The sequence below is a fragment of the Podarcis pityusensis genome (assembly GCF_964106645.2).
Source record: "Podarcis pityusensis genome assembly, chromosome: 16".
Taxonomy (NCBI): domain Eukaryota; kingdom Metazoa; phylum Chordata; class Lepidosauria; order Squamata; family Lacertidae; genus Podarcis; species Podarcis pityusensis.
Genome location: NC_138041.1, coordinates 7,078,780 through 7,098,671, shown reverse-complemented (window position 1 = coordinate 7,098,671; position 19,892 = coordinate 7,078,780). Strand labels below are relative to the sequence as shown.

Genomic DNA, 19,892 nt, shown 5'->3' with positions numbered 1-19,892 from the left:
GCACTTAGATGCTACTGACCTGACTTCGCACCTTTCCCTGTGCAGTTTGCTTGCCTCTCTCCTCTTCAAGGCTAATTGGTCTGCTAACACAACCACCTCATGGACATTCTGAGGATTTCTGTCTCTCAAAATTCGAGAAAATGTATAGAGAGACTTTTTTCTCCCTTTCTCATCTTGCTAGAAGCAGGGGTCATGCAGGGGACCAGAATCTTGCAGAATTCAGTGGAAGCAAAAGGATATAGTTCTTCACAAAATGCATAAACTTCTAGATTCAGTACCAGAAGATGTGGCAATTGCCACTGATTTGGATGGCTTTAAATGCAGATTACAAATCAAAAAATAGTCAAGGTTTAAATGTGCTTAATATATTTCTTTAACTCGTGTATGCAATAATTTAAAACTGCTATCAAAATACAGTATCTGACTGAGAGGCTGGATAATCCTGCACCATTTGACTACATTATCTCCTATCAAAAATATGTTATTGTCCAAAGTCTTGTAACATATTGATTACAAAAGCTGTAGTCCACAATAAAGTCCACACTGTGTACATATGCAAATGTTGCAAAACTACAAAAGATTATCCAGCTATTATGACTGTTGCTTCTCTGAATAAATAATGGTTTGAGGCACTCTGAAAGGGGACTTGTTTTGAAAAAGGGGGAAATGATAATTCTCTCAAGGTGAATGTACCTTATTTTAACCACATAGAACTAAACCATTCAGGGGGCCAGAGAGAAAGATGTCCTGCAAATGTTCCAATTTTAGTTTGGCCAAAAACTGCTTCAGACAGCTGAGGCCCTGGACACCTTGCTATGCGGAACTGAGGCTTTACATTTAAAAACCAGGACAAACAGGTTATCAGAATGCAGAACAAGCTTTATTGAAAAGGTCAAAGGAAGAGCATTGAAAGGGGCAAAGAAGAAAATCGGTGTAGAAGGATCTTTTTTCTTCTGCACTCTGAAGCAAAGAACGGAGGATGAATTCCAGGAGTGATTGCTTGAATTCAGCTTTTCTGAACCATGGCCGATAGATCTGTATCAAGCCCTCTGATTATCAGTTCAGGATATGCTTCTCAGGTTTAATTGGTCTATGAACAGATGCTAAAACGACGCCCGAACTTCCTTCCCCTCCCGTAGCCCAAACCATAGCCGAAACCTCCAGAGCTTCCAAGGAGACCAGACCCAAAGCCCAAGCCCCCATAGCCATAGCCTCCTACGATCCCGGAACCACCAACGGCACATGGAGTGTTGCCTCCAACAGCCACAGGCTCACAGCTGGCAGAGAGGATGGGCCCTGGGATGGTCACAACGGAGGCAGGTGGCTGGATCACGACCTCTGCTGGTGGGATCTGGTTGATGGGTTTAGGGATAATCCCATCTAGGATGCCAAGGTTGGCTGCTCTTTCAGCACCTCCATATCCATAGCCGAGACCACTAAATCCGTAGCCGAATCCTCCATGTCCATAGCCGAGACCTCCCAATCCATAGCCGAGACCACCATAGCCAAGACCTCCTGCTGAGCCAAACCCAACAGTGGGGGTGGAAGCACAAGATGGGACAGCGCAGGATGGACCACAGTCAACCATTGTTGGGTGGAGGTGAGTCTGAAACCAAAAACACCAAGGGACAAAATAAGTGTGGGCTACATCACTTCAATGGACAGTTGGGAGAATATTTCAGACATAATCATCCTGTGGCAGTAGGATATTTTACCCATTCCCAGTTCAGTAAATTCAATCCATCTTCCTTTCTCCACCACTGAAAATCAGCTGTCTTTGATAATTCGGAAAACATTAAGCCCTCATGCCTGAAACCTTTATTCTTCTCTGCTTTTGTTACTACAGCCCTTCTCTTCGTTGTGGATCCCAAATCCAATCCCTGATAATTTCAGGATAGTCTAGGAATGTCCCCTGCTTCAAGGCCTGTAGAACAATGGCCAATCTGAGTAGGTAAAACTGAACTAGGGATTCCAATGTTCTGTCATGGTACAGGACAACTCCCTATGCTCATTTGAGTCAGGTATTTATTTGGAACCGTGAAGATTAGAACCTTACTTAAATTTTAGGGGGAGGACAATTGTTCAGTGGCCGAACACGTGGTTTTCATGCAGAACATCCCAGGTTCGGTCCTTGGAATCTGCAGATTGAGCTGCTAAAGACTCCCTTCTTGAAACTCTGGAGAACTACAGCTGATCAGTGTGGCCAAAACTGAGCTAGATGGACTAACGCAGCTAAATACTTGATTTCATAAGGTAGATATAGAAAAGAAACCAGCCAACAACCTAAGAGTGTAAGGTTCCTGGTGGAAGATCTACCCAATTCACAGAGTAATAGAATTTTAGCCTTCTCTTGGAGTTCAGTTACCTGAACGTTCTGACCACTGCAAGAATCATTCAAATATAACATCATATGTGCACACACTTGACTTACCAAAGTCTCAGAGGAGTAGAAATGAAGTGAAGGAGATGAAGCCAAAGGAAGCTGTTGGAAGATCTCAGCTCAGGGAGCCCTTTTATACCATTTCATCTGTATCTGCTGGTGGCTCCACATGCAGCTTGGATACACCTCCTTTCCCCTCCGGCTTTAATTAGTAAGCAATTTTTGGAATGCATCATGGCCCTAATTAAGAAACGAGGCAAAAGTGTTAAGTGTTTTCACAGCATCCCACTCTCTTCATAGTTATTCTTCCACAAGACAAAGTTAATAAAAGATTAAGAAAAATAAAAATTCTTGTCTGTTCCTCCTGGCAGGCAGATCAAAAGGTGTTTTGTCCCCATTCATTATTTTCAAAATAGTTGTTGATTTTCTCAGAAGTCTAATTGACTTTAATACCCAGGATTTTAGTTAGTCATTCTGTGCACAACACATAGCAGGTTTTGTTTATGTTTAACCTCCACTGTTGGAGGTAAGATTGGGGGAGAAATTTGATCCAGGTTGCGTTTTCTGAAATGGTATAGCAATTGAAGCAGTGTACTCCTATGAAATCTACACTTACACGAATATTTCATGCAGTTCTGCAGCCAGGTGATGTGTACAAAATTGTGCATAAGAATGGACATACTGTACTAAGTGAAAATAACATACAAAAAATGCATTATAATCGAGAATATTTTTTTGGGGGGGGAGAGTTGCTGTTATACTCAGTTTGTGCTTGCTGGGTTTCCCATAGACATCTGGTTAGTCATTGAGAACAAGGCTCTTCCAGTCTTCAATGATGCAAACGTACCATATAGCGAGGTATGGATAAGTGTACGCAATAAAGCAAGGAAGCGTATGAGAATTTCCACAACTATTTGGGAATTCTTTTCAAAGAAGATATTTGAAGAAATAAAAGGTTCATATAGTGCCAGCTGTTTTCAAAGAACCAGGGATTTAAGGGCATAAAAATGGTCGACTGCATCAGACCAAAGGCCCATCTAATCCAGCATTCTGTTATCATACATGTCTATGGAAAGCTCACCATCATGGCCTGAATCCGACAGCAGTGATTTCCAGCAATAGGTATACAAAAGCGTGCTGACAGTAGTTATAGAACATAGTCATCATGGCTTGTGACCATTGATACCCTCATTCTCCAAGAATTTACATAGTTCTAAAAAAAGAATCCTTCTGGATCAGGCTAAAGGTGACCCCTTAAGCCCAGCATCCTATTCTCCCAGTGGCCAACCAGATCTCCTAATGGGAAGTCTGCAAACAAGATCTGAATGCAACAGCACAGTCACAACCTGAGATTCCCCACAACTGGTATTCAGAGGCTTACAGTCTCTGATAGTGGAAATAGAACATACATACAGTGTTGGAAGCTCAGGTATATAAGCTAGGTGACCTATGGCTCCTTAAACCAGGGTTATGCCAAAACTGAATGCCTAGCTGCCATTTTGGGGCCAGAGGGCTCAAAAGTTGTATTTTTCAATACAACCTTTCGGTTCCTGAAGTCGGTCATTGAGAACAGAATGAAGTTCATTCTGATTGTGCAGTTAAAATATAACAGAATTCTACAGGATGTGCTGCTAGTGTATGAAAAGAGCCAAGATCCATGGATCCCCAGTCATGCACCTCCAGATGGTGTAGACATCAGGCACCATCCTGGTGTCTGGGCATCAGCACTTGGTCGCAAGTGGCCAATAGCCAGGTGCAAAATGAGCCTGGCACCTGGTGAATTTCAAACACTGCTATCATAGCTATTGGCCATTTATAGCTCAGCCTCTGGCATTGTTACAAAAGGACAAGAAGCGGGTCTGAATAGGGAACCGTGCACACTTTTCCTTGGATATGAACCTCAGCAATAGAGGAGGTTCCACAGATTCCTCATTCCTGGATTGGATGTATTTGCTTTAGGCTTAGTTTAAGCAGGGCAGAGGTAGCCAACAGGATTCCCCCTAGTTTTTGTGGATTTCACTCACATAATTTCTGACTATTGGCCATGCTGGCTGGGGCTGATGGGAGTGCAGTGATATCTTGTCAGAACCATATACACTACCATGACAGTAGGGAACAAGGACCAAGTAGAGTAAGTAGAGTAAGTAGAGTAAGTTTAAGTAGAAACAGGAATGAAGTTTTTTCAGTGACAGAGGCAGGTGAGTTTAGGAATGGGAGAGAAATTCAATTCAATTGACCCTTAAAAAAAAATAAAATTTATTCACCCCTTTTTGAAACAATGTGCAAACTGAAACATTGCTGTGCTACAAAATCTGTAACTGTCTGCATTTCCCAGTGCAGTTATCCAAGTACAGTGAAATCTTGGGTCTCAAACTTAATCCGTTTGTCTCCCGAAACCATTGGGAAACCAAGGGGCGGCTTCCGATTGGATGCAGGAGCTTCCTGCGGTCAAGCGGAAGTTGCGTCAGGTGTTTGGCCTTCAAAAAACATTCAAAAACTGGAACACTTACTTCCAGGTTTTTGGCGCTTGGGAGCTGATTTGTTCGACAACTAAGTCGTTTGAGAACCAAGGTAGCACTGTAATGGGTAGCAAAATGAATACATTGGAGTAAACTGTGCCTACAAATGCATATCTTAAAGAAAAGAAGGCACAACAATGTATGATATTAAAGAGAATTGCACTCCAGTAATGTGTAGATGAGGGGAAACTGAATACAACTGTGTGCTGATGGATTTTCGTGAGGACACTGATACTGGAGATCTCTTAGAATCCGGTATGCATATGCAAAATCTTTGATGATGTCCTAGAGTCCCTTAAGCTGATGAAAGAGCTTTGAAGATCTCTATCTGCTCCCTCTGGGTGCATCTGGTTTCAAGCATCAGACTCGAAGTCAGCAAAATTAAAAGGAAGGGAGTGGGAATGGTGTTGAGACTATTAGTCTTTCATTATTACAACCACTTAATTTTGTGACCTTTTGTGCTTAGTGAAGTAATTTTGCACATTAAATTGTCAACAACTAAATAAAATATTAGTCAGAGGAGGCAGTCCCTTGATCACTGGGGCGGTTGCAGAACTGTATAAAAGCTCAACGTTCTCCCAGTTTCTCCAACAGCTTCATCTGACTCTCCTGTCTTCACTACATCTCACCAAAGCAGCAGGTAAGCCTATTTTCTTGGGGGGATATTTCCAAGCCTGTCATAGGTTCACATTAAAGTAAGGCTAGATGGCTCTTCCAATTGGAGCAGGAATGGGTATCCTGTGGTCCTTGCAATGTTGCTTCCATCATTCTTGTCCATTGGGAATGCTGGCTGAGAGGACTTGGGATCCTGCAACAACTTCAGGGCCACGGGTTCCCCATCCCTTCTTCACCCCCTGCAGGTTTATAAAATAAATCATCCCTGATTCTTTGGACATATGTTTAGAACCGGGAAGGAGAACCAGGGGCTTTGCAGATGTTTATGAACTATAGCTCCTATATTCCATGGCCATTGTCTATGGTGGCTGAGGCAGATGGGACTCGAAGTCTGGTTGTGCCATTTAGCAAACATAGTAGGAGAAGATCTCCATGGTAATGTCATGTATGCCTGTTAAATATACCGTATTTTTTGCTCTATAAGACTCACTTTTTCCCTCCTAAAAAGTAAGGGGAAATGTGTGTACGTCTTATGGAGTGAATGTAGGCTGCGCAGCTATCCCAAAAGCCAGAACAGCAAGAGGGATTGCTGCTTTCACTGCGCAGTGATCCCTCTTGCTGATCTGGCTTCTGAGATTCAGAATTTTTTCTTTCTTGTTTTCCTCCTCCAAAAACTAGGTGCGTCTTGTGGTCTGGTGTGTCTTATAGAGCGAAAAATACGGTAATTGTGATATTTAGAACGTGGCACCAGTTTCTATTATCTCTCTTCCTAAATGTCATTTACACACACACACACACACACACATATACACACATTTCTGCCTTTTATAGCACAAAACTCTGCGTTTTACTAATAAGAAACCCAATTGTATTCACTAATGCTTAATCCCAGGTAAATAGATAACAGATTGCGGCTTTATTATTTCATACTCATCCCCACCTGGGTCGATAATAGTTTATAGTGGTCCAGCCTGTCAAAACATGATTGATAGAATTGTTGATAGAACTGATAGAATTCTTTATTCAGAGCACGATCATGGAAACACGGAGACCTAATAAGGTATGTGAGTATTTTCTTCTTTTTCTACAGCGTCTACCACAGGGGTGTAGTTCCTATAGTCTCATCACCCTTCTCTATTGTTCATGCTGGTGGGGTCTGATGCGAATTGAAGTCTGCAACATCAGAAAAAAACTACACACTGACTCTCCCTGAAGTACCTTATATCTGAGCTTTTATAATTATTTGGCCCTCTTTGGTTCTCATGCTCCATATTCAACTCAGTTCTTCAATTGTATACTTTTGATTCTTCTTCAGCCATGGTTGACTGTGGTCCACCCCCACTGAAGTGATGTAGCCCACAATTATTTTCTCCCTTGGTGTTTTTGGTTTCAGACTCACCTCCACCCAACAATGGTTGACTGTGGTCCATCCTGCGCTGTCCCATCCTGTGCTTCCACCCCCACTGTTGGGTTTGGCTCAGCAGGAGGTCTTGGCTATGGTGGTCTCGGCTATGGATTGGGAGGTCTCGGCTATGGACATGGAGGATTCGGCTACGGATTTAGTGGTCTCGGCTATGGATATGGAGGTGCTGAAAGAGCAGCCAACCTTGGCATCCTAGATGGGATTATCCCTAAACCCATCAACCAGATCCCACCAGCAGAGGTCGTGATCCAGCCACCTGCCTCCGTTGTGACCATCCCAGGGCCCATCCTCTCTGCCAGCTGTGAGCCTGTGGCTGTTGGAGGCAACACTCCATGTGCCGTTGGTGGTTCCGGGATCGTAGGAGGCTATGGCTATGGGGGCTTGGGCTTTGGGTCTGGTCTCCTTGGAAGCTCTGGAGGTTTCGGCTATGGTTTGGGCTACGGGAGGGGAAGGAAGTTCGGGCGTCGTTTTAGCATCTGTTCATAGACCAATTAAACCTGAGAAGCATATCCTGAACTGATAATCAGAGGGCTTGATACAGATCTATCGGCCATGGTTCAGAAAAGCTGAATTCAAGCAATCACTCCTGGAATTCATCCTCCGTTCTTTGCTTCAGAGTGCAGAAGAAAAAAGATCCTTCTACACCGATTTTCTTCTTTGCCCCTTTCAATGCTCTTCCTTTGACCTTTTCAATAAAGCTTGTTCTGCATTCTGATAACCTGTTTGTCCTGGTTTTTAAATGTAAAGCCTCAGTTCCGCATAGCAAGGTGTCCAGGGCCTCAGCTGTCTGAAGCAGTTTTTGGCCAAACTAAAATTGGAACATTTGCAGGACATCTTTCTCTCTGGCCCCCTGAATGGTTTAGTTCTATGTGGTTAAAATAAGGTACATTCACCTTGAGAGAATTATCATTTCCCCCTTTTTCAAAACAAGTCCCCTTTCAGAGTGCCTCAAACCATTATTTATTCAGAGAAGCAACAGTCATAATAGCTGGATAATCTTTTGTAGTTTTGCAACATTTGCATATGTACACAGTGTGGACTTTATTGTGGACTACAGCTTTTGTAATCAATATGTTACAAGACTTTGGACAATAACATATTTTTGATAGGAGATAATGTAGTCAAATGGTGCAGGATTATCCAGCCTCTCAGTCAGATACTGTATTTTGATAGCAGTTTTAAATTATTGCATACACGAGTTAAAGAAATATATTAAGCACATTTAAACCTTGACTTTATTTTTTGATTTGTAATCTGCATTTAAAGCCATCCAAATCAGTGGCAATCGCCACATCTTCTGGTACTGAATCTAGAAGTTTATGCATTTTGTGAAGAACTATATCCTTTTGCTTCCACTGAATTCTGCAAGATTCTGGTCCCCTGCATGACCCCTGCTTCTAGCAAGATGAGAAAGGGAGAAAAAAGTCTCTCTATACATTTTCTCGAATTTTGAGAGACAGAAATCCTCAGAATGTCCATGAGGTGGTTGTGTTAGCAGACCAATTAGCCTTGAAGAGGAGAGAGGCAAGCAAACTGCACAGGGAAAGGTGCGAAGTCAGGTCAGTAGCATCTAAGTGCCCCAGCTCCCCAGTTAAAATGGCAAAATTTGTAGACATCTTGCCCTAACAATAATAATTTTTACTTATACCAAACCCTCCCCGGCCAGAGCCGGGCTCGGGGCGGCTAACACCAGTAAAATTACAATAAAAACATACCAGAAAAAACCCGATTTAAAATACAGGTTAAAATTCAATTTAAAATGCAGCCTCATTTTAAAAGTAGCCCATAGATCAAAACCATAAGGGGAGAGAAATATAAGGGTCAGACTGAGTCCAAACCAGTCCAAGCCCTCCCAAAAGGTCAAACTCTGTAAAATGAGGTTTGAGAAAGCCGCAAACTTTGACACTGAGTTAATAGAGGAAGTTTTAATGAATAACAACACACACTGGGCATCTCTAGACACAGGTACAGGAATCAGTTTATTAAGAGAAGATCTAAATACTTCCACAAATATGTTTCCTCACGAAACAGCAAAGGTCACCGACGGCATCCAGATTAGCTCCCAGTATCTGAGGCAAAGATTTACTGGAGAGGGAAAGATGAGCCAAAATTCTTAGGCAGAATATACTGGGAGCCGGAGAGAAGGTTTACCCTGTCACTAGGAGTCAAAAGGTAAAAGCTGCTGTAAGCAAACCTGGAGACTGTTTTCTGCTAAGGTGGAGTCCTTTTGTCTAATATGCAGGGAGCTAATTCAGTTTGTGATGAAGCAGATACAGAAAGAGATGGGTTCAAGAATAGCATCTCTCTCCTCACCAGACTTTGCTGAAATGACTGACTTCAAAAAGGAAGTAAATATAGACAGCAGATGGAAAACTATCTGAAGCATTTCCTTTGACTGATGGAGTAAATGTATTTTGGGGAAAGGGGTTTCATGTTGGTTGTGGATGCCTAGGGAGTTGTGAAGCACTACAACAAATGGTAGTTTCCCAAAAGTGTAGGTGACAATTAATGAAACATCCCATGTGCAGAACATTTGTGTATTAAGAAGATCAAGGAACTGGGAAGGGTGGGAACAGTGGCAAAGCAGGGGTTGCCATTGCCTGGGGCCATACAGAGTGGGAATAAACGGACAGAATATGCGTGCACATTCAGCCACCTGACGGCGTCCGCGTTACCCAGGAGATTGCAACCACAGAGATAAGAGCACGTTTCTGAGTATAATTCAAAGTGTTGGTGCTGACCTTTAAAGCCCTAAAGGCCTCAACCCAGAATACCTGAAGGAGTGTCTCCACCCCCATCATTCAGCCCGGACACTGAGGTCCAGCACCGAGGACCTTCTGGCCGTTCCCTTACTGCGACAAGTGAGGTTACAGGGAACCAGGAAGAGGGCCTTCTTGGTAGTGGCACCTGCCCTCCCATCAGATGTCAAAGAAATAAACAACTATATGACTTTAAGAAGACATCTGAAGGCAGTCATGTTTAGAGAAGCTTTGAATGTTTGATGTTTTATCGTGTTTCTAATATTCCGTTGGGAGCCTCCAACAGAATTATTATTATTATTATTATTATTATTATTATTATTATTATGTCATTCTGTTGACTGGAGAGGTCACTTCCTGCTTCACACAGAGAAGCCATTTTCAACTGGGCCCAGCAATGGAATTGCACAGCTGTATTGAGGCAGCACCAGGTGTTGAAATTTTGCACCCCTAGCAATGTTGTGCCCGGGGAATCACCCCTCTACTCCCCCACCCCACTCTATGCCACTGGCTAGGAACAATCAGGTCTATGTAGACTCAGGGTTGTTTTTTTATGTAACTGGTTCCTCCCCAATGTAAAGAACAGATCTTGACTAAAACTCCTAGTGTAGCATGGCCATGGTTTGATTTTAATCAGTTGTTTTTCTTTCTGTTAAAACCATGCACAGCCATTTAAGCAGACTGAGAGTTGACTGCTTTAGAACAACTTATGGTGAATGCTCCTGCTACAACCAAGGGTGTAGTATCACAAGCTCATTGGAAAAAAAGAGTCTGGTAGAGAGAGAGGAGATCCCAGCAGACTTTAGGGATGCCAAAATGATCAATCTCTTTAAGAAAAGGTGATAAAACAGATTGCAGAAACTATCAAGGCATCTCTTTATTAGCTGTGACTGGCAAAATTCTTGAAGAATCTTAGCAAACCATCTCCTAACCTGAATCCCAAAATGGTTTTAGACCTTCTATCTAGGGGGACAGTGGACATGATTTTCACCTCTTGAAAATTTCAAGAAAAATACAGAGAGCAAAACCAATCCCTTTATATGGCATTTATTGACCTGACTAAGGCCTTTGATGCTATAAATCATAATACCCTGTGGACCGTCCTTCTGAAAATTGGCTGCCCAGATAAATCTGTGAACATCATTCGGCTCCTTACAGCAACAATCGCAGATAATAATGGCTCTCAAAGTGAACCATTCACAGTGGGATCAGGTGTTAAACAGGGTTGTGTTACCGTCCCAACTCTATTCACTATTTTCATTGCCATGATCCTACACTTTGTTGAGGGGAAACTCCCCACTGGAGTAGAAATCATATATCGAACAGATGGAAAGCTCTTTAATCTGAATACGCTAAAAGCAAACAGTAAGGTTACTATACCTTCCGTCATAAAGCTTCAGTATGCTGATGACAACGTAGTGTATGCACACTCAGAGGAAGACCTCCAAATCATCCTAAATATCTTTGCTGAAGTTTACAAACAACTTGGCCTATTGCTCAACATCCAGAAAACCAAAGTACTGCACCAACAAGCACAAAACAACCCCTCTGCAGTGTCACAAATCCAACTCAATGGTGTAACGTTGGAAAGTGTGGCTCACTTGTCAACCACATTTTACCTGGGCAATTATCTTTCCACAAGGGCTGGCATTGATGCTGAAATCCAGCATCGCCTGAGTTCAGCGAATGCAGCTTTCTCTCAAATCAAGTACAAAGTGTTTGAGGACTGGGGCATTTGCAGGGAAACCAAAATGCTTTTTTACGAAGCTATTGTACTGCCACCCTTATTGCATGCTTGTGAAACGTGGACCATTTATAAATCCCATCTCCAACTCCTTGAAAGTTTCCATCAACGGTGTTTCCGAAAAATTTTGTACATCACTTGGGAAGGCAGACGAACTAATGCCAGTGTACTGGAAGAAGCAAAGATCAGCAGTGTTGAAGCAATGATTCCTCAACATCAGCTTCGTTGTACTGGTCATGTTGTGCAGATGCCTGATTATCATCTTCCAAACTTCTGACCTTAAAAATGGAAAGCATAATGCTGGTGGTCGGTCAACAAAAGAGGTCTAAAGACTCTCTCAAGGCAAATCTAAAAAAATGTAGTATAAACTCTGACAACTGGGAAACACTGGCCTGCAAGCGCTCCAATTGGAGAACAACCTTTACTAAAAGTGTAATGGACTTGATGATGCTCAAACTCAGGACGAAAGGGAGAAACGTGCTCAGAGGAAGGCACTTTTGGCAAACCCTCACCATGATCAACTCCTGCCCGGAAACCTATGTCCCAGCTGTGGAAGGACGTGTGGATCCAGAACTGGCCTTCACAGACACTTATGGACTCACTGTTAATACCGTGCTCATTGGAGAAAATCTTACTTGGCTACGAGTGGTCGCCAAAGAAGAAGTATCAACCATATTTTTAAAATGTTATTTGAGGTAGAATTTTATGGTTACAAAAATTCCTTGGGAAACAGACTTTGAAGTAATAATCTCTAATGAAAAGCAGAACATACTTGTGGGGAGGGAAACATTTCAAAACATTTTTGGTGCAAGTAATGGAATCCTCCAAGTAATGGAGCCGGTGTGATGTAGTGGTTAAGAGCGGTAGACTCGTAATCTGGTGAAGCGGCTTCTTGTCTCTGCTTCTCCACATGCAGCTGCTGGGTGACCTTGGGCTAGTCACACTTCTCTGAAGTCTCTCAGCCCCACTCACCTCACAGAGTGTTTGTTGTGGGGGAGGAAGGGAAAGGAGAATGTTAGCCGCTTTGAGACTCCTTCGGGTAGTGATAAAGCTGATATCAAATTCAAACTCTTCCTCCTCCTCCTCCTCTTCTTCTCTTTGAAACTCTTACATAGCTGGTCTCTTACCCTTTTCTGTATTTCCTACATGATACCAGGGGTGACATCAATCTTAGTACTGGATCTTAGCACTGTACATATGTAGTGGTTTTGCAAATCTGCTTATCCATTTTGGATTCTGGAATTTAAAGAACTGAGTTTAATATACAAAATGAACCTACCCATCAACTTGCTTTGCTTGGAATAAAGGGCATGTCTACTCCAACAATTGCTCATAAAGTACTTTTTATGTTTCTCCTCATAGTGGCACACATGGAAATAGTCATGTGATGGTGCACTGCCTTGGGCTTGAACATTAAAGCATGGTATTCTAGAGCTTGGACAATTGCTGTGGCTGAAAATATGATGTGCCAGATTGTGAGACCAAGGAGAATTCTAACCTCCATCTTTTCTATAAGATTAATGTGATTTGATTGGCCTGTTAATAAAAATTATATTTTTTTTAAAAAAGGTAACGAACTTAATTCTTAGCTCCAGTTTCAAGGCAAGTTTTCCCCCTGAACGAATAACTATTCATGGCACTCTGAAGGATGCTGCTGCACTCGTGTTGAAAAAGCGGGAAATGTGAATTTTATCAAGATGACTATATCTTAATTTATTTCCACATATAAGTAAAGCATTCAGGGTGCTAGAGTGGAGGGTTTCCCCCCACACCCCAGTTTTAATATGGGCAAAGGGTGCTTCAGATACCTGAAGTCCTGAACAGCTTGCTATGAGGAACTGAGGCTTAGTGTTCAAAAACCAAGACACAAACATTCTAAGAATGAAGAAGCTTTATTGAAAAGTTCAAGGGAATGGTACATAAAGTTGTACAAGAAGCAAGGAAGACAAACAGTGTGGAAGGATCTTATTCTTCTCTACTTTAAAATAAAGGGGGGGTGATTTTTCAGCCATGGTTATTTAGATTCAGCACTTGGATATCAGTTCAGGATATGCTTCACAGGTTTAATTGGCCTATGCACAGATGCTAAAACGACGCCCGAACCTCCTTCCCCTCCCGTAGCCCAAACCATAGCCGAAACCTCCAGAGCTTCCAAGGAGACCAGACCCAAAGCCCAAGCCCCCATAGCCATAGCCTCCTACGATCCCGGAACCACCAACGGCACATGGAGTGTTGCCTCCAACAGCCACAGGCTCACAGCTGGCAGAGAGGATGGGCCCTGGGATGGTCACAACGGAGGCAGGTGGCTGGATCACGACCTCTGCTGGTGGGATCTGGTTGATGCATGATGGAGCAACTCCTGCCAGGACTCCGAGGTTGGCTGCTCTTTCAGCACCTCCATAGCCATAGCCGAGACCACCAAATCCGTAGCCGAATCCTCCATGTCCATAGCCAAGACCTCCCAATCCATAGCCAAGACCACCATAGCCAAGACCTCCTGCTGAGCCAAACCCAACAGTGGGAGTGGAGGCACAGGATGGGACAGCGCAGGATGGACCACAGTCAACCATTGTTGGGTGGAGGTGAGTCTGAAACCAAAAACACCAAGGGAGAAAATAAGTGTGGGGTACATCACTTCAATGGGGAGTGCAGGGGTTCTGCCTGATGTATTAGGATATTTCCCTTATTTCCATTTCACCCAACTCATACCATCTTTCCTGAATGAAAATCACCTGTCTTCCATTATTCGTCAAACATTAAGCCCTAATTCATGGATTCTGCATTGTGCTCTACATCATCACTAGAGCTCTTCTCTTCCTTGTGGGTCCTAAATCCAGTCCCTGGTAATTCCAGGAAGGTTAGAGCCATGAGGTCTGAGCTCTTTCTTTGTAGGGGAAGGACCATCACTTTCTGGGGGAAGGACATATGTTTTGCATGCAGAAAGTCTCAAGTTCAGTCCCAGGAATCTCCAGGTTGAGCTGGGAAATGCTCCCTCTTTGAAACCTGGTCTGGAGAGTCACAGCTGGTCATTGTAGACAATACCAAGCTATATGGACCAAGATTCTGACTCAGTACAAGGCTGCTAAATACTTGATTTCATAAAAAAAACACAAGATATACTGTACACAATACTGAGTTAGATGGACCAACACCCTGCTTTTTAAGCACAGATATTCCATGAAATTTTGTTCCACAAAAAACACATTAATATTAGTCTGTGGTGCCCTCTGGTGTCAGTCCCCGTGAAGGTTACATGATGATTGGTCAAATATGAAAAGGATTCCATTGAGCACTGGCACATGTATCCAACCATAGAGAGTGATGAGTGCTATAATTTTTTTGGTTCAATGAAAAAAAATAGGTATAAAAGAGAATTCCTGGAAATAAAGCATGAACATAAAAACTGTTATACCTTTAAAACATGCCCTTGCAAGTTCCAAAACTTCCCTCCTTCCTGAGCATAGGAAAAGAGCACACGGCTGGCAATTTTAAAATTGGTTTACTTACAAACCCTTCAAAGGTCAGTTTCATGTGCTTTTCCACACATCAGTCAGGCAAGTTGCACAGGCAGTACTGGGCTTAATTGCAGCATGATGAAAGTTCCTAATTATTTTTTATGGGAACTCAAGATTGGCTTGTGTGAGTCATGCGGCAAAGCTGGATCAACCAGCTTAGCGTCTTCACTTGCTGAACTTCTCACTTAGACCGGGAGAGAACAAAACCTTGATTATCTAACCCCTCTCAAGGTGAGCTAACCCTGGCAAGACAGCTTACTCTATGGTCTTAACCCCTTCATGAATTAAAAAGACTTAAGCATATGAGGCTAGTTATCCCACAGTTTTGCTCACAGTAATGATAAATGCTGGATTTGCACAATGTGTGGTAGAATGGGACCCAGAATCCCAGCTTCCCAAGAAAACAGAGAAACCTACTTCAGAAAGCATGTTTCAAATACTATAAGATGGGTGGCGGGCAGGGGGGAGAGGCTGTAGTTAACTGGGAGAACATCTGCTCTGTATGCAGAATGTCATGGTGCAGTTGGGCAGGGACTGAATCTGATCAGAAATCCTGGATTTTTACTGGTGGTCATTGTAGGTAATACTGAGCTCAACAGGCTCACACTACAACCTGGGAGAAGGCAGCTTCCAGTTTTCAGAAGACTGTGTATACACAGATACAAACACAAAGAAACCAGCCGATGACATTAAGTAATTTAATTTCTTGGTGCAAGATCTACACATCTCAAAGATCAATAGAATTTTGGTGTTCTCTTGGAGTTCAAAAATCTGAACCACTTGAAAGTTCAAGAATCATTTAAAGATAACATTCTAACATATATAGGTAGACTTGACTTACCAAAGTTTCCAAGGAGTAGAAATGGAGAGAAGGAGATCAAGTCAAGTGAAGCTGTTGGGCTATCTCAGCCCAAGGAGCCCTTTTATACTATTTTGGCTGTGTCCCCTGATGGCCCCACAGCTAGCTGGGATACACCCCCTTCACCCCGAGGCTTTAATTAGCAAACTGTTTCTGAAACGTCTCATGCCCCCTAATTACTTTAATAAGAAAGAAAAATGATGCAAAATCGTTAGCATTTCCTCAGCTCCCCACAATGCGCCTTGCCCTTTCTGACACTTTTGATCTTTGCATTTTCATTCTTCTGCTAAACAAATTTAATGAAACATAAAATTGCTTGCATGTTCCTTGCTTTCAGACAGATCAGCAGATACCCTGTCCCTATTCAGTCTCTCTAAAGTAGCTGAAGTAGCTGGCTATCTTCTCAGCAGCTTGTGTTACTGTCAGACATAGGATTTCAGCTGATCATTCCATGCACAGAACAAAACTCTTGTTTTCTTTGCCTAGAGCTTAGCTTGCCGACCAGAAGGTTGGCGGTTTGAATCCCTGCGACGGGGTGAGCTCCCATTGCTCGGTCTCTGCTTGTGCCCACCTAGCAGTTCGAAAGCATGTCAAAGTGCAAGTAGATAAATAGGTACCACTCCGGCGGGAAGGTAAACGGCATTTCCATGCGCTGCTCTGGTTCGCCAGAAGCGGCTTAGTCATGCTGGCCACATGACCCAGAAGCTGTCTGCAGACGAACGCCGGCTCCCTCGCCTCTAGAGTGAGATGCGCACGCAACCCCAGAGTCGTCCGCGACTGGACGTAACGGTCAGGGGTCCCTTTTCCGTAACCTAATATTTATTAAATTTTTTGCTTTACAATTTAAAGTACTCAATTTTTACATCCTTAAGATATCAATGACTTCCATTCTTCTCTTCCATTCTATGATTCATTTTACATATCATAAATCCCTGGATATTTTATAGAAACTATACCATTCGGTATTCCATTATTACATCCATCATAACTTATTTACACTCTTGAATTTATCTTAATGCTGCCAGCATTTTCACCTGTCCACTGTTATTTCCCATATATTCAATAAACATTTTCCAATCTTCTCTAAACATATGCTCTTCTTGTTCTCTTATTCTATATGTTAAGTCTGCAAGCTTCACATATTCTGCCAACTTAAGTTGCCATTATTCTTTGGTTAGGACCTTGTTAGTTTTCCATTTTTGGGCTAACAAAACATGGGCCGCAGTAGTGGCATATAAATAACGTGTTTTGACACCTGGGAATTTCAGTCTGAATTATCCCCAACAGAAAGGACTCTGGTTTGGGGGGGGGGGGAGTACTTTTAAATATGTTTTTCAATTCATTATGGATCATTTCCCAATACTCTTTTACCCTTTTACAAGTCCACCACATATGAAAGAACGTTACCTCAACCTCTTTGCATCTCCAGCACTTATCTGATTCAGTCTTATACATCTTTGCCTACTCAGAGTAAATCATTTTCAAGTTGTTCTCCTTCAAAGAATAACATGCTGTGAACTTCAGATCACTTTTCAAGAGTTTTCCCCAGAGGTTAAAATCTTTATTGTGAACAAAACTCTTCTTTTCTTTTTCTTTTTTAAATAATATTTATTACTTTTCCAACAATTTAAACACTACAAAAAAAAAACAATACAATACAATACAAAAACAGTGCATAACACCAAAACTCTTGTTTTCTACCTCCACTGTAAGAGGAAGGAATGGAGAACAGCAGCAACAACAATAGGCTTCTACATGTTTCATACTGATTGATAGATCAACAGATACCCTGCCCCATTCATTCTCTTAAAAGATGCTGGAGTAGCTGGAAATAGGCTCAATAGGCCATTTGACCTCCATACTTAGGATTTCAGCTGAACACCCCATGCACAAAATATTGCCATTGTTTTCTGCCTCCACTGCCAGATACAATATGCCTCTGTTTACCAGTAGCTGGGAATCAAAGTTCGGGGGGAGTGCTAGTGAAATCATGACTGTCTTGTGGGCTTCCCAGCTGATTGGCAAGAGTTTGCAAATGTTCACAATCACTTGAAGTCCCCTCTCTTGAAAATGAGGTAATGAAGGTATAGAAGGCAAGGATGATGAGACTTTTGATCCAGAAAGATCTGGGTTTTTTTTTAAATGATATTTATTAAAGTTTCAAAAAAGGTTACAAAAATAGGAAAAAGAAAAAAAAGAAAAGAAAAAATACAAAATACAGAAAAGTAAAAACACTTAAAAACAAATCAATCTTTCCATGTCTTGTCTTTCATTTACTTGTTTCCCTGACCTCCTCACACCTCCCTTTTTTGTATTCCAATTCAGTTAGCTAATTCAGCAAATCCTTTCCCTCTTTGTTTTTATCCTAATCCTTTAACTTAATATATTGTAACTTTAGATTCTCACCTGTTAACAATCCATTTTTACATACTCCTTTGTAACATTGCTGCTAAAACCACTTAACTTCATTCTGACATCATTCTAACATTCATTAATTTTACAGTATTTCTGTAAATGGTCTTTAAATTTCTTCCAATCTTCTTCCACCAACTCTTCTCACTGGTCTTGGATTCTGCCAGTCATTTCCGCCAGTTCCATATAGTCCATCACCTTCATCTGCCATTATTCCAGGGTGGGTAGATCTTGTGTCTTCCAATACTTTGCAATAAGTATTCTTGCTGCTGTTGTAGCATACATAAAGAAAGTTCTATCCTTCTTTGGCACCGATTGGCCAACCATGCCCAGGAGAAAGGCCTCTGGTTTCTTCAGAAAGGTATATTTAAATACCTTTTTCATTTCATTATAGATCATCTCCCAGAAAGCCTTAATCCTTGGCCACATCCACCAAAGGTGAATGATCCAGAAAGATCTGGAGGGCAACAGATTCCACACCAGACACCTGTCCCAGCCAATTAGAGATCACATATCAAACTCACTTACATTACTAGATGCCTGTGATTTTGTGAATTTCTAAACTGCCTGTAAGTTGTAATGTCAAAGCAGCTAACACAATGCAAAAGTAAGAAAAGCCCCCAATAGTCATCTGTTTCCATATTCAACTTTGAAATCACCCTATCCTCGTCTGGCCCATCGATATGCAAGAGCAAATGGACACATAGATGAGATGGTGCCTTCAGTAAAGATCTGTAGCTATCCATCTACCTCCCTTGTTAGATTTTTGCAGAAATACTAGTTATTTCCAACTAAAGTCATGCTGATAGTAGACCTGTTGAAAGCAATCAGCAAGTCAGTCATCACAATTGATTTTGATGGATGTAACCTGAGAATGACTTTCTTAGGTAAAATCCACCAACCTGTCACCACCATCCAGCTATGCTTGTGTGTGATTTTCTGCCTTTAAATGATTTTGTTTTGAGTTGCAGCCTTTGAATGCATTTCATGGCTTCCCAATATGAAAGTTTTAATTCCTTTTAAAAGCTACTTTTAAAAATAAGAGTGTCACCATTTTCTTTTGATTTCAAATCTTTACTGATTTTATATTTCTGGCTTGGACTTGGTTCCAAGAAGCAAATTTCGTAACAGCGTCTGGAATCTGCAATGCAACTGATTCCCAGAGGAAGAGGTTCTTGGCGCTGAAATAGCTTTTTCTCCCATCCTTCAGTTCCCTTAGTAGGGCTGGGCTGCGGAAGCCAAAGAGAGCTGTCGAGCACTGCCTTGGGTTTTTCACCAGGGCTTTCTCGGCCGTGGCCCCAATCTGGTGGAATGCTCTGTCACAAGAGACTAGGGCCCTGTGGGACTTGACATCGTTCCGCAGGGCCTGCAAGACAGAGCTGTTCCGCCAGGTCTTTGGCCAGGGCACAGTCTGACCCCCTCTCTCCTTCTGTAATCTTCATAGAGCTCTAACCCGATGGTTGCCATTAATTTGATTCTGAATTGATTCTAGAATGTATTTTAATTAATTGACTGTGCAATTTTATGTACACTGTACTATTTTTACCTGTTGTTAGACGCTCTGAGCCCGGCTTTGGCCGGGGAAGGCGGGATACAAATTATTATTATTATTATTATTATTATTATTATTATTATTATTATGTGTTTATGTGTGTGTGGGAGGGGT

General features: G+C 42.1%; 3 protein-coding genes across 3 annotated transcripts; 1 reads left to right on the top strand and 2 right to left on the bottom strand.

Moving 5' to 3' along the window:
* Positions 1–858: 858 nt before the first annotated feature.
* On the bottom strand, positions 859–2,566 carry LOC308465074 (uncharacterized protein). The gene is made up of 2 exons (XM_080984901.1): positions 2,432–2,566; positions 859–1,606 (listed from the first exon to the last, which is right to left on the bottom strand). The coding sequence occupies exon 2, from the start codon at positions 1,586–1,588 to the stop codon at positions 1,091–1,093; it is 498 nt and encodes a 165-aa protein (XP_080841027.1). The 5' UTR covers positions 1,589–1,606; positions 2,432–2,566; the 3' UTR covers positions 859–1,090.
* Positions 2,567–5,402: 2,836 nt separating this feature from the next.
* Positions 5,403–7,655, top strand: LOC308465574 (uncharacterized protein). The gene is made up of 2 exons (XM_080985566.1): positions 5,403–5,539; positions 6,908–7,655. The coding sequence occupies exon 2, from the start codon at positions 6,926–6,928 to the stop codon at positions 7,421–7,423; it is 498 nt and encodes a 165-aa protein (XP_080841692.1). The 5' UTR covers positions 5,403–5,539; positions 6,908–6,925; the 3' UTR covers positions 7,424–7,655.
* A 5,658-nt stretch (positions 7,656–13,313) lies between these two features.
* LOC308465073 (uncharacterized protein) lies at positions 13,314–15,914 on the bottom strand. Its single transcript, XM_080984900.1, has 2 exons — positions 15,797–15,914; positions 13,314–14,028 (listed from the first exon to the last, which is right to left on the bottom strand). Exon 2 carries the CDS (start codon positions 14,008–14,010, stop codon positions 13,513–13,515), a length of 498 nt encoding a protein of 165 aa, XP_080841026.1. The 5' UTR covers positions 14,011–14,028; positions 15,797–15,914; the 3' UTR covers positions 13,314–13,512.
* Between the last annotated feature and the right edge of the window lie 3,978 nt (positions 15,915–19,892).